Source organism: Hemicordylus capensis, chromosome 4 (assembly GCF_027244095.1).
Source record: "Hemicordylus capensis ecotype Gifberg chromosome 4, rHemCap1.1.pri, whole genome shotgun sequence".
Classification (NCBI taxonomy): domain Eukaryota; kingdom Metazoa; phylum Chordata; class Lepidosauria; order Squamata; family Cordylidae; genus Hemicordylus; species Hemicordylus capensis.
The window spans coordinates 157,550,014-157,562,789 of NC_069660.1; the positions used below are offsets into that span (position 1 = coordinate 157,550,014).

A 12,776-nucleotide genomic window follows, 5' to 3' on the forward strand; every position below is an offset into this window, starting at 1 on the left:
CCACATCTGGGACAATACACACTTAACTGACAGTTGCATGGGAGCTGTTTCCCCTAGTGTGGTTTCACTTCAGTCTAGTCCAGTTGTATGTATACAGGCCCAATTATGTGGATCCATCCTACATGAATGTCACTGAGAAAAGTGCCATATAAATACTGTTTTCATTAATTCATTGGTTGGATGGATGCAGGATAGTTTGTTAATTTTGAGCCTTTCCTCTTCATTGCCTAGGGAGCAACATGGTATCTAATCTGGTTATAATTCAGGTCAGAGATAAGGAATAATTCCAAGAGTGCCAATGGAAATGTGTGTGGTTTTGTTTCCCTGACTAAGAAAGAAGCAATGGGGTGGGGGTGGGGGTGGTGGGGACGACGAAGAGAAAAAACTACACTGGTAGATGTTTCATGCCATATACAGAAACTGCCTGAATCATTTGAGGTTACTTAGCCTGTGCTCCCATATGCACTTGAGCAAGCTCCATTGAACACAGCGACATACAGTGGACCCTCGACTTACGAAGTTAATCCGTTCCGAACGCACGTTCGTAGGTCGAAATTTTCATAAGTCGAAAAGCACACCCACGGAGGTCTGGAAACATTCGTAAGTCGAGGAAACCGCATCTAAAAATTCGTAAGTCGAGGAAGCCGCATCTAAACCGGCAACGACTTCCGGTCATTTTTGTCATTCGTAAGTCGAAAACTACGGATGTCGAGTAGTTCGTAAGTCGAGGGTCCACTGTACCTAGGACTGCACTGCTAGCATCTTAGCAATTAGCCACCTTTTATGTAGACCAAAAATATGTGCCTAAATGCATAAGGTTCAAAGGTCACACTTCCCCTAAAAATATTATTTTGGTATTTACATAACATTATATGAAGATTTCTGATGGTTTTGCTAGTCAACATATGGCTTGGATCATAAATTCATTTAAACTCCAGGGTAGATGCCGTAATGTTCATAAGTTTGCTCTAAGAATCCTGCTTCTACTTTAATGTGCCTTAATCTGGAGCAGCTCCCCTTTGGGTCTCAACAATTGCTCAGGGGTTTCTTCACACTTCAGATCTGGCCAGGCAACAATGGAAGGCCTGTTCTACATATCCAGTTTGTGCTGAATCTTTTTCATGAAAACGTATATCCGTTTGCAGTGATGGCCTCTGTGCATCTCCTGCTTTCCATCAAGTACATCACCAGTGACAATTTGTGGCAATGCTAGTCTCTTAGAAGTAGTAAATTTTGAAATGCCCAGTTGATGATGGCAGTGGCAGATTATGGTAAGCAGTCTGGGGGTGCTTCTCGGCAGGGAGCCATCAGGAGATTTGGTGCAGCGTGTTATCAGTATGCTGGTGACAACCAAATCTATTTATTTTTCCATTGCAACGTCATTGAGAGAAGGCATAACGCCCCTAAATGCCTGCCTGGAGGCAGTGATGGGCTGGATGAGGGAGGCAAAGAGACTGAATCCAGATAAGATGGGAAATAGTTATTGAGTGGGGCCAGAACTTGGGAGACTATTTTGATCTGCCGTTTCTGGATGGGGTCACACTTTCCCAGAAGGAACAGGTACACAGTCTGGGGATGCTTCTGCATCCTGGTGCCCCAGGTTGAGGTGGTGGCCAGAGGTGCTTTTTATCAGCTTCAGCTGATAAACCAGCTGTCTCCGTTTCTTGAGATAAACGACCTCAGAACAGTGGTACATTTGCTGGTAACCTCCAGACTTGACTACTACAATGAGCTCTATGTGGGGCTGCCTTTGAATGTAGTCCGGAAACTGCAGTTGGTACAGAATGCGGCATCAAGGTTGGTCATTCCGGAGACACCATATTATTCTTGTGTTGAAAGAGCTACACTGGCTGCCAATAAGTTTCTGGGCAAAATACAAGGTACTGGTGATAAACTATAAAGCCCTAAACAGCGTAGGCCCTAGGTATTTAAGATAATGTCTTCTTTGCCACGATCCCCACTGCCCTTTGAGATCATCTGGAAAGGTTCATCTATAGTTGCCACTGGCTCGTCTGGTGGTTACTCAGGAATGGGCCTTCTCCATTGCTGTTCTGAGGTGTTGGAATGCACTCCCTGTTGAAATAAGGGCCTCCCCATCTCTGACAACATTTTTAAAGGCAGTTAGGACACATCTGTTCACACAGGCTTTTAATTAGAGTTATACTTTTAAATAGTTTTTAACAGTTTTAACACAACTTAACATTGTGTTAAATTGTATATGGTTTTAATGTTTTCATTTGTAAACGTTTGGCTCGACCCTAACCGCACTCCCCCACCCCCAGGTTCATCTTGAATGCAAACCAGCTCGATTTCGAGCCAGTTTGCACATCCCTAGTGTATAAACCTCAAGGTCCTTTTGTACTGTTTATAAGCCTTCATTTGAAATCCCAGGTTTGTTTGTTTGTCTTTCTTTCTTTCTTTCTTTCAAATGTGCCCCTCAAGATTTCAGTTTTACTTTCTCTGACGATTAGGGATAAAGTCTAGCCTATAAACATTTTCTCAGTATTGCTGTTATTATTATTATTTTTTAACTTTCCATGGATTTTTTAGGAGGTAGTTGAATTGTCTTTGGAGGAGAAAGCCAGCATGAAGGGATTGGTGTGACCCAGGGTGTGACTTGGGCGCAGAGACATGCATGATCATTCTATGTCTTGCCTGAGAGATCTTTTCTTACTGTATTGAAATTATAATAATATAAATGGTATGTTGAGCTCTCACTAGTAGGATCGAATTTACCAATTTTATTTCTTTTCATCTGTCATTCATAATATTGAAACTCTACTGGAAGAGAACTGCATAGAATTTTGCTGGTGAAGTTTTGCTGGTGAGGTTTTTGTTGTAAACCTATTATCTGGTCTGATAGAACAAGGACTTTAAAATTCTCTGAATTTATTTTTTGGTTTTGCTAGAAACATGGATGTCCTTTGATCATTTTAGATTTTTTCAGTCCATCAGCTCAATATATAAGATATTACACTAAGTTTTTCATTCAATGCAGCTGGGACAGAAAAGACTAAAGGATCCAAGATCTTACAGAATCTTCCTTTTACTTACTGGATAGTAATACATAATAAAACATACTTTATTAATTATATATATTACAAGATTTAGTTAACTTACTTAATGAGAGTTTTCAAACAAATATCTTTTCTTATTTATACAGGTTTCAATTCAGACAGCGAGGGAACTTATATTCTCTTCTTTATAGAATACAGAATTTAATCACTAAAATTTAACTATAGTTTTTTAGCCTGGTGTGTGGAGTTCACACCACAGAATACTGGGGATGTCTGTCTCTGCGCTCGAATTAGTTGCATTATTTTTATTTTGTATGTCATAGTTGGATTGGTTCTCTCCTCCTTAGAGTGCCTGATGATCAACCAGGTTGATCAACCAGAAGAAAGATGATCAACCAGGTTGGGGCAGGTTTTTTTTGTCTTTTGTTTTTCTCTAGGGTTAGGGTTCAAGATTCTTTTATTGATAGCTTCTGATACCCAGTTAAAGATTTTCTATTAATACAACTGTATTTTTCTTATGTCTTGGTTCTGATAGATTAGACCTCATATGTTAACTAGTTTTGCTGGATTCTCAGAGATGTAACCTTTCTGTTTCTATATATAACACTAATAAAAGCATTTTAAAAAAAAGATTTCAGAGATAATTTTGAATATATGATGCATTTTCTACATATTTTCTCAGTGGCAAGCAGGTCCCCTTAGAGACATAAGCAGGTGCCACAGGCCAAAATAAAGATCACCGAAGAATTTGTTTTGCCTTAGTCTCTGGCTTTGCTAATAATCAACTAAAGTATGAGTGTGTGTGTGTGTGTGTGTGTGTGTGTGTGTGTGTGTGTGTGTGTTTACATCTCCTTTTTCCTTGATGCAAGGCCCATATGTTCCAATTAGTATAATAGGTGGCTGTTATATCTTCAAAGGGAGATTGGTCATTGCTGCTTTGTCCCAGCATACCTTGGTGCAATCTGAGATGTTTAGGCATTAGGCAAATGATAGTCTGCTAAGAGCTTCTTGAATCATCATATTACAGAAGGGACTTCCACCATGCCATTTACCGGCAATGTCCTTTTTTCTATTCTCTCAGCTCCCTTTTTAAATATCCAGTCTGACCAAGACTTCTTTGCAACTTCAAAGTTCACTACTTTATGAATTTCAGTTCATGCTAATAAAGACATTATGCTACTCTTGCTGTTTGCATTTATTTGTTCCCCACCTACTCACTCAATAGAAATGCAAAACATAAGCTGACCTCATGAAGTCCAGTTAGAGGACTTCCCTCTGTTTATGGAAACCAACAGCAATGAATAAGGAACAAGAAAGCGGACAGCCATCAATGTCCACAAAGAAACTGGTCATGATTTTGAAAAATTCAAGAATTCCAGAGCATAATTTGCAATTTAAAGTAGGTACTGGTATTTGTAGAAGTGTCCCTTATGCCTAAAGACCTCTGAAGCCCAGGAGTTTTAAAGCACTGGAATAATCTACAAATAGATTAAAATCTATATGGGAGCTGAGAGCAGAAAAGGAATCAATTGAGGAAAAAGTGGAGTGGATGAACCTCTGAGCAGGCATTTGCCAGTCAGCCTGCAGGCACGCAAGGTCAGGCCAACCGGTATTGATTGCAGCCACAGGGCTCTGCAAGACGGAGGGTAACAAACGAGGAGCCCAGGTCTCTTCATGACATCACCACAGCTATTTTGAAGCAAGCATCATTCACTCACTAGCAAGAAGCAAATTGCAGAAAAAAAACTATACATACTATCAGTCAGACTACAAAAAAGAGAGTTATTTGAAAAGTGCATAATTCTGAGCTTACGTGCTTCCCACATATAAAGCCACAGAGAGGCATTTAGTGATAGCAGAAAGATGCTACTAAGAAAACCTCACCACAACCACCCTGGTTGCTTATTTCTCTTCTCCCTCGGCTGCCTTCAAGTAAGCGCTTGTTTGTTATCCAGACATTTCCAGTAACATACCCCAAGGAGACAAATGTAGATCCAGAGGGTATTCTGATAAAGCAGGGCTTTCTACCAGCAAGAACTGTATTCATGCATACATGCATGTGCGTGTGCGCGCACACACACACAGCCCTGGGGGACCCATGTATTAGAAGAACAGTTGCTGAATTTCCAAAAGAGAAATTATATTATACTGAAATTATATTATATTATAGATCTCTCCTCCTCCTCAGTTTAAATGTACAATTTCCTGGGTAAATCAACCAACCAATGGAGTCCTAATGACTTACTAACAAACAGACGCAAGTATTAAGGACAATTTGGCTATGCAAACGAGCACAAACTTCCATCAATCTGGGGGGAAAAGAAAAACGAAACCAACAAACCAACCCACACACAAAAGCCTGCCCCGTATCTGAAGAAACTAGCATGGTGCTGGTGCTGAATACTTTCACTGTGGGGCTTTGTTGTCCCCTCCCCCCCCCCCCACACCCCACAACTTCCTGCTTTTAACTTGGAGTTCTTGATTGCAAAATTTCTGTTATTTTAACTGTTAACTACCTTGGAAAACATATTTTAAAGTGTATATAAATGCATGGATTAATTAATTAATTCTCTCTCTCTCTTTCTCTCTCTCTCTCTAATTCTCCTGGGTGTGCCTTGGAATGTGCGTCCCAGTGCCCAGCTGATTGGCTGGGCGGTGGATGGGCCTGGTTGGCTGAGGTGCACCCAGGAAGATTGGTCGCCACGGTAGCAGCAGGCCTGGCCGCAGAGGCCAGCAAGGGTGGGGGAGTGGTGGGGGGGCAGAAGTGGCAGTGGGGAGGAGAGGTGGCTGGGCCTGGAAGTGGAGACTGGGGCAGAAGGTTGGGGTGGAGGAGAGGTAACTGCTGGCCCCAAAGAGCACACAGATGCTCTGTGCGGGGTCGGATAGTGTACCATAATCTCAGAGTGCAACACACAATCAACTTGCACATTCAGACAATCTTTTTTAGAGCATTTAGGGTGCTTTACACACAGATCTTAATCAACAATCCTTCCAAAAACCTAGTGAGGTGGGCCACTACTGCAGATTAGGGGCTGAGGGTAGCTTGCCTAAGGCCACCCAGGAGTTCACAGAAGAAGCACTTGCAGCCACTACACTACACTAGCTCTCTTCTTAACCACTCTGTTACAGATTGTGGCATTATATGGGGGGCGGGGCAGAGGGATGTCTTGATCTGTTGCTTTGTTCATATCTGCTACATTTTGCCTTCTGTGAAGTTATGCAAAGAAACACACAAACTGATTTTAAACACTTCAGTCAAACAGGGACACATGATGATTTGAAGAGTATTGCAAGGCAAGTTGTTCACTGCAGTACCAAATGTATAGAGTTTGCAAACGGCAAACTATACCTGCTGCTTCTATGCCAGTGGTAGTTAACGTGTTTGGCCAACATGCCACAAGTCAAGCCCAAAGAATGAGAGTGTCTAGTGAACACTTTGATACATATGCAGCCCAACCCCCCAACCCTCACAAAGTGGCTTGGAGTAGTCTGGACCCCAGCTTGGTGAGCTTGGGAGTTCGCAGCACCACCACATGGGAGAGGCAGGCAGCAGAGCAGGGCAGACCAGACCAGACCAGACCAGACCATCGCTGGCCCAATGGCCCTTCTGCTCTTGTCCAGGAGTGCCACAAACTCCTGTTGCTTGTGCCTTATATCAGACCGGCCACTCACGTCCAATGCAAGCTTTTCTCATTCTGCATAAAACAACAGAAAATGTAGACCTTAAGTTCTGAGGTACAGTTGGTCTTACCTGCTGTGTCTGTTGCCGCTGGATGGCCCGTACCTTGGGAACCGGGCTCTCCCGGGAGGACAAGGACTGCTGCCGAGACCGATTCCCATTCTGAATGGGCTCCACTGCCATGGTGGCAGATGCTACCGACATGCTCCCTGTACTCCGAAGAGAAGCGCTATGGGGAAGCGACTGGGGTGCCTTGGCTCTTGCACCCAGCCCGGCTTGGTCTATTTTGCGGATTTGGGCTTGCCCAGTGCTGTTCTGGCGAGGCAAAGCAACAGGGATGTGTTTGTCCAGCACTGTGCCCCGCCGGGAAAAATCCTCGCTCTGCGTGCTGCGTTTGGTGAAGTCCTCCATGCTACTGTTGCTGGGTCCACTGAGCTTAAGGTCTTCACTATTCTGGCTGCGGGAACTGGTGACACTCAGGTTCTCCAGGCTGGAGTCCATGGACACCTTTGGCATTGGTTGAGGGGGATTGTTGAGATGGTAAACTGGGTTCTGGAAAGAGAGGGGCTGCAGACTGCCCTGCTGGTTTAGTGCCGAGTGCAGAGGCCTCCGGACCTGTGGGGCGCTCTGAGGTGTGCTGTGGAGTTGCTTGATGTTTGCCACCTGCATGACTGAAAGCTGACTGCCAGATAAACGAACAGGAGCTTCACGCATCATGAATCCAGGATCACACTGTGTGACATTAGGATCCTGGAGGTCCATCAGTGATACACTTCGGACATTGGGCATGCTAGTCTCGTCACCCTTGTCTGAATAAGTCACACTCCGTGATGATGCCTGCTGGATCAAAAGCAACTTGCCTTTGAAATAGCCTTCATTTTCTTGTAATGGCGACTTCAACTTGAGCTCACTGTGGAGTGTAAAGGAAAGCATCTCAGTTAAGGGCTCAGAAGCTCTCTCTCTACAGTTAACCTCCCTCCATTTTTCTTGAAATAAAACAATGTATCACACACACTCCTTGGGCACAATCTGGCTAGGTTAACACACTTGCAACACTGCTGATTTTGAGTAAAAGGCGTTAAACACATTCTGAACTTTTCCTCTGAAAACAGTGGGACTTACACATGTGCTCAACTTTGTTTGAATTTTGCCCCTTGCATTTCCCCCATAAGGTGCCTGCTTCCTAGCTAACAGCTAGGGGTGTGCACAGAACTGCGGAGTTGCGGTCCGGCACTGGCGTGGGGGGTTCCTTTAAGGGCGGGGGAGAGTTTACTTACCCCTCCCGCCGCTTCCCCCCCTCCAGCGCGCATATTCTCTTTAGTAATTGGGGCAGCAGGATACGCCCCTGCCGCCCCTTCCCCCACTGACTGCAAATGGCTGCAAAAAGCCTTTGCCCGTGCGCACGTCGAGCGCACACTTCACATCTCCACGACGTGCGTGCGTGTGGCCGGACCGGTCCGGAGGCCCATGTCCGGACCAGTCCGGAGGCTAGTAGAATGGCCTCTGGACCGGTCCGGGCACATCACTACTAACAGCTTAGTTTTAGGAGAACATAGAAAACTCAGGCCATTTTTTTCAAGTTTCCCTTTCCCAGAGATTCCCTCTTCCTAGCTATAAAAATATAAATAAATCTCTTGATTGCATTTCTTCCCGAACATGTAACTATATTCAGTTTCAAATTCTAAAGCTAAAGCTCTGATGCTGTACTTGGGGTGAAGGCCAGGCAGCAGCTCCTTGACACTCATAAGGTGACTTGCCACAAGAATGGGCGACATGGAAGGACTTTTTGTTACGCTAGACGACATTCAAAAAGCTTTCCATGATTTTAACAGGACAATGAAGACTCAAAATCAGACTTCATTTCAGCATCCTAATCTCACCATTATAAATAATTTTACAGTATCTAAAACTATAACTTAAGCAAAGTCAAGGTCTTTGATTGGTCACCCTAACATTCTGGATTCTGGCTATTATTTTTTTCCTGGGATGGTTGATCAATCAAGAAGCAAATGGATCTTCTTTAGCACCCATGCCCCAGAGATAGCTAGACACTGCATACCTGTCAGCAGGGTCCTCAAATATTTTTTGCAGCCCTGAGGAGAGGCTAACGTTGGGGCTTGAGTTGTGATCTGCCAAACGTCTCAACTGCTGCTGGATTGGTGTGGGGTTTGTTGTAGCCTTCGCAATGTCCGCAAGGATGCGTGGCAAGGGCCCCAGTTTTTCTACCGTTGCCTGTAGGAAGGAATTTTCACCCTGATTCGACAATAAGCACCGTGGCATCCGCCATTTCAGTTTTTTTGGTTTGATTTTGATTTTTTTAAAAACAAAACAATGATGAACATGGGTGGAAGAGTGGAGGTTGGAAGGAAAGAAGGTGGGCATATGTGTGTGGGTGTGGCAGGACCACAATGCATTGTTATGAAGCAGCAGAACCATGGCGACCGGACGGATGGAGGAGACGAAACAAGGTGCGGCAGACATTGAGGAAAGAAAAGGAAACAGAAATTAAAAACTGACCCCCCAAAACAAAAAGATCATGCTCAATAAAACCAAACTAATGCCATTCCAATGCAAAACTGTCATGCAAAGCAAACTGCATTCGGGGGTGGGGGTGGGTAGTTGGATCGCGGAGGGGAGAATACTACAATTACTACCTACTGAAGGGGAAAAAAATGGGGGGAGGATTCAGAAAACTAGAGAGCTGACCGGTTGCAAGGAAATTTCCAAGCCCCCAAAAAGAGATGGGGGAGGTTTCTTCTGGTAAGGGAAATGCATGCTGACATACAGGGAAACTGGCATCCAGGGACCCTAAGAGAGAACTGAAGCACAGGGACATGCTGCATACATGCTCCTGTGAGTGTATGAGAAGGTTTCTATTTAATCAGCCTTTGTTTTTAACTTCAATCAGTTTGCTATTTCTATAACTACGGGATTATAAATAGGCAGAAGCTGCCTGTTCTGATTTTTAATTCATTCAATTATTTTATTGACCGTAACACTTATAAGCTGCTTTTCAACCCAAAGGACTCCCAAATGGATTTGACCACCTTAGGACAGCAGACAGGAGCCTTTGCTTTTATTGTGCCCCCCTGTGGTTCATCTCAGTGACCACCAAGGCTTTCCACATGTCGACAGTTTGCTAGCCCTAGTGTGGAGCACTGCTAGAACTATGCCCCCAGACTGACATCTCCAGCCAGATTTTCCTACTCTGCAGCATGTGCCTTTGATTTAATATTTGCACTGCCTTTAAAACCACTGCTGCTTAATCTTGGGACTCAAGGGAGACAGAAAGGAGACCAATTACTCCAGAAACCCCATTACAAGGACCTCAGACATTTTAGACTTCTCTTCTAAACTCTCTTATCAAGTCAATTTCTACAGTGGAAAAGCTCTCTGGGAGATGGGATCTTACAACTCCATCACAGTGAGCATTCCCGAACTCAGAGCAAGATGAATGGAGGCACTCCCAAGTACAACTAAGGCTACCCCATCACTGAAAAAGAATCTATAACAGAAATATGTTCTAGTACTTCCATTACTGAGTCTCAAGTGATTCCCAACTATACGAACTTATTCCCTTACCTGATCATCACTGTCTACTGTAACAATGAAAAGTGAAATGCTTCTGCTTCCAACTGTCTTCCCATTAGTCCATATGATCACTGCACTAAGAAGGAAGAACACACATGGTGTTCTACCTGCCTTTTGTTTAGGTGCTGGGCTATTTTGGCTTTAAGAATGGCTCTCAATAACCAGTGGCCCACATTTACATTCTCACCTGAGACCAACTGTTCCAAGTGGTCTCGTGCAGCTAGAGCAGTGGGGAAAAGTAGGGCATGGCATGGCATGGCATACAGCTATTCCAAGAGGCTGTCGCCTATGTGAAATTTGACAAGAAGTGTGCGGTTCATGAGAGCAATATACCCTTGTCTGGGGGGTGGGGGTGGGTGGGTGAGGAGAGACACGAATTCCACAATTTTATCAAACCAAAAGATGCAAAGGTCATATTCTTGTACAGAATATTGTTTGTAATGTCAACAGGAAATATAAGTAACAGAAAAATGTTCATTCCTTCAAACACAGAGAGTAATAACCACTTCCATCAAACCAGTTCCTCGATTATCAGTCCTCTCAAAGAAAAAAACAACCAAACTAAAGTAGTTTGTTTACACAAAATTACAGGCAGCAATATAGGGTTTAACATTTTCGAAGAGTGACAAAAACTAGCCTCTGAAAGCAGCATAAGCATGTACAAATGTTAACAACATTTCTGTGTGGCTTTGGCCTGGCGCATACACAACATTTCCCACACTCCTCCTCCCTCCCAGCTTTCTCTTTTCAACACTAAGCATGGTGGAGGAGACCATGTTGGGACATGATTGCTTTTATTTCCTTTTGGCTGTTAGGGAAACAAAGAGAGGCTATAGTGCGCGCACACACACACACAGCCAAAATGGGAAAAACTGCTCATGCCGTTCAATTAGAATTTGAAGCTTTTCAAAAATATATGCAGAACCCAAGGCCAAAGAGGGGACTGCTCAGCACCCAGCTGCACTGGAGGCTCTACAAAAATCATGCACTTGCCCGAACCTCCTTGCTGATTCTGCTGGACACTTCAGGATATGAGGTCTTGACCTATAGTAATGTAGGGAATGAATACAGTACTTCTATTTAAAAAGCTAACTTTAGAAACTTCACTTGAAGCAGTTTGCTGACAGTCCTTGGATACTACCCAACCAAGTTGATTTTTACTAGAGACTACCACAAATCCAGCTAGCCCTACCCACACTCCAGCCTGTTACCTTGTCCAGCTGACATACGACTTCCCATAGCAGGGAATGCAAGACAGCAATTTCCCTTCCCAGATCAATGTATCCTTCAAATCCTGGAGTATTAGAGATTGTGTCCGCATTAGAAATTTCCACCAGGAAGCGTTTCATGCCTCCCCATTCATGCTCTAAAAAGTCATTCATAAATGTAATATATTCTTCTTTGTTCCCGAATCTTGATTTAGGAGAGAAGAGAGAGAGAAGAGAGGGTCAGTCAGAAGGATTAAAACTACTGCTTCTGTGACCAGATGGCAGATTCCATGTTTATTATTATTTACGTGCTGTTTTTTCAACAAACAGTTCTCAAAGTGGTTCGCATTGGCAAAGAATAATAAAAGAAGATGACTCCCTGTCCCCAAAGGGCTCATAATCTAAAGAAACACACACAAGGGTGAAACCAGCAACAGCTACTGGAGGGCACTACGTTAGATTGAATAGGGACGGTTCTCCCGCTGCTAAACCTAAGAGAGCCACCATTTTGACAGGTAGTGGTGGAAGACAATCATTTTAGAAATCAGTTAGAATCATAGAATGTAAAAACTAGAAGGAACCTTGAACATCTTCTAGCCTTAGTGCAGGGAACGACTACGGCAGCCATGGCAGATGCCTGTCCGCTCTCTGCTTTGAAAGCCTCCAGTGAAGAAGAGCCCACCAAGGTGTGAGGTAGACTGTTCCACTGCCGAACAGCACTTAAGAAATTCTTCCTAAAATCTATCCTAAATCTGCTTCCCTGCAATTCCCACCCATTGGGAAGTCAATTCCTTCTTCTGTGTGATAGCCCTTCAGATATTTGGCTATCATATCTCTATTTAGTCTTCTCTTCTCCAAGCTAAATATACTTATCTCCTTCAATTGAGCTGAAGGCAGTATGATGTTCCCTTTCTCTGTTCCAATATCATCTTAGGTCAAACTGGCTTTGCAGCTTGCTATAGGTTTCAAAAAGCTTTTTGACCAGAGATGATAGTGCCCCCTCCCCGACAAGCATGAACAGGTAAGTAATAGCATTATTGGACCACCTTCAACTTTCAAAAACGCTATTATGTTTATGTACTAGTGCCCTGACCATTCTGTATGGCTGGGCGTTCAGAAAGCATCCAAAGCACCCAGTTAACAAACAACCTAAGCGGAAATAGTAGAATTGAAGGTTCAGACAAACTGTGGCATTATAATTTAACAAACCCGGATGCTCACATCAGAACTCAGGAGATAAGGGGACAGGGGCAGAGGGAGTGTGTGAAGGCTCACCATAGT

The 12,776-nt window shown here is 43.7% G+C and overlaps 1 protein-coding gene across 9 annotated transcripts in view; it reads right to left on the reverse strand.

Annotated features, from left to right (window-relative positions):
* The window catches only part of RASAL2 (RAS protein activator like 2), a 358,844-nt gene that overhangs the window by 14,617 nt on the left and 331,451 nt on the right, over positions 1 to 12,776 (reverse strand). For 7 of the 9 annotated variants that reach the window (XM_053249711.1, XM_053249709.1, XM_053249713.1 and 4 more), the window contains 3 exons: positions 11,499 to 11,700; positions 8,756 to 8,949; positions 6,769 to 7,606 (listed from right to left, as the gene is read on the reverse strand). In XM_053249711.1, the coding sequence (XP_053105686.1) occupies positions 6,769 to 7,606; positions 8,756 to 8,949; positions 11,499 to 11,700 (1,234 nt within the window). The remainder of the gene's footprint in view (positions 1 to 6,768; positions 7,607 to 8,755; positions 8,950 to 11,498; positions 11,701 to 12,776) is intronic. The other 2 variants (XM_053249708.1, XM_053249710.1) reach the window with 1 other exon arrangement.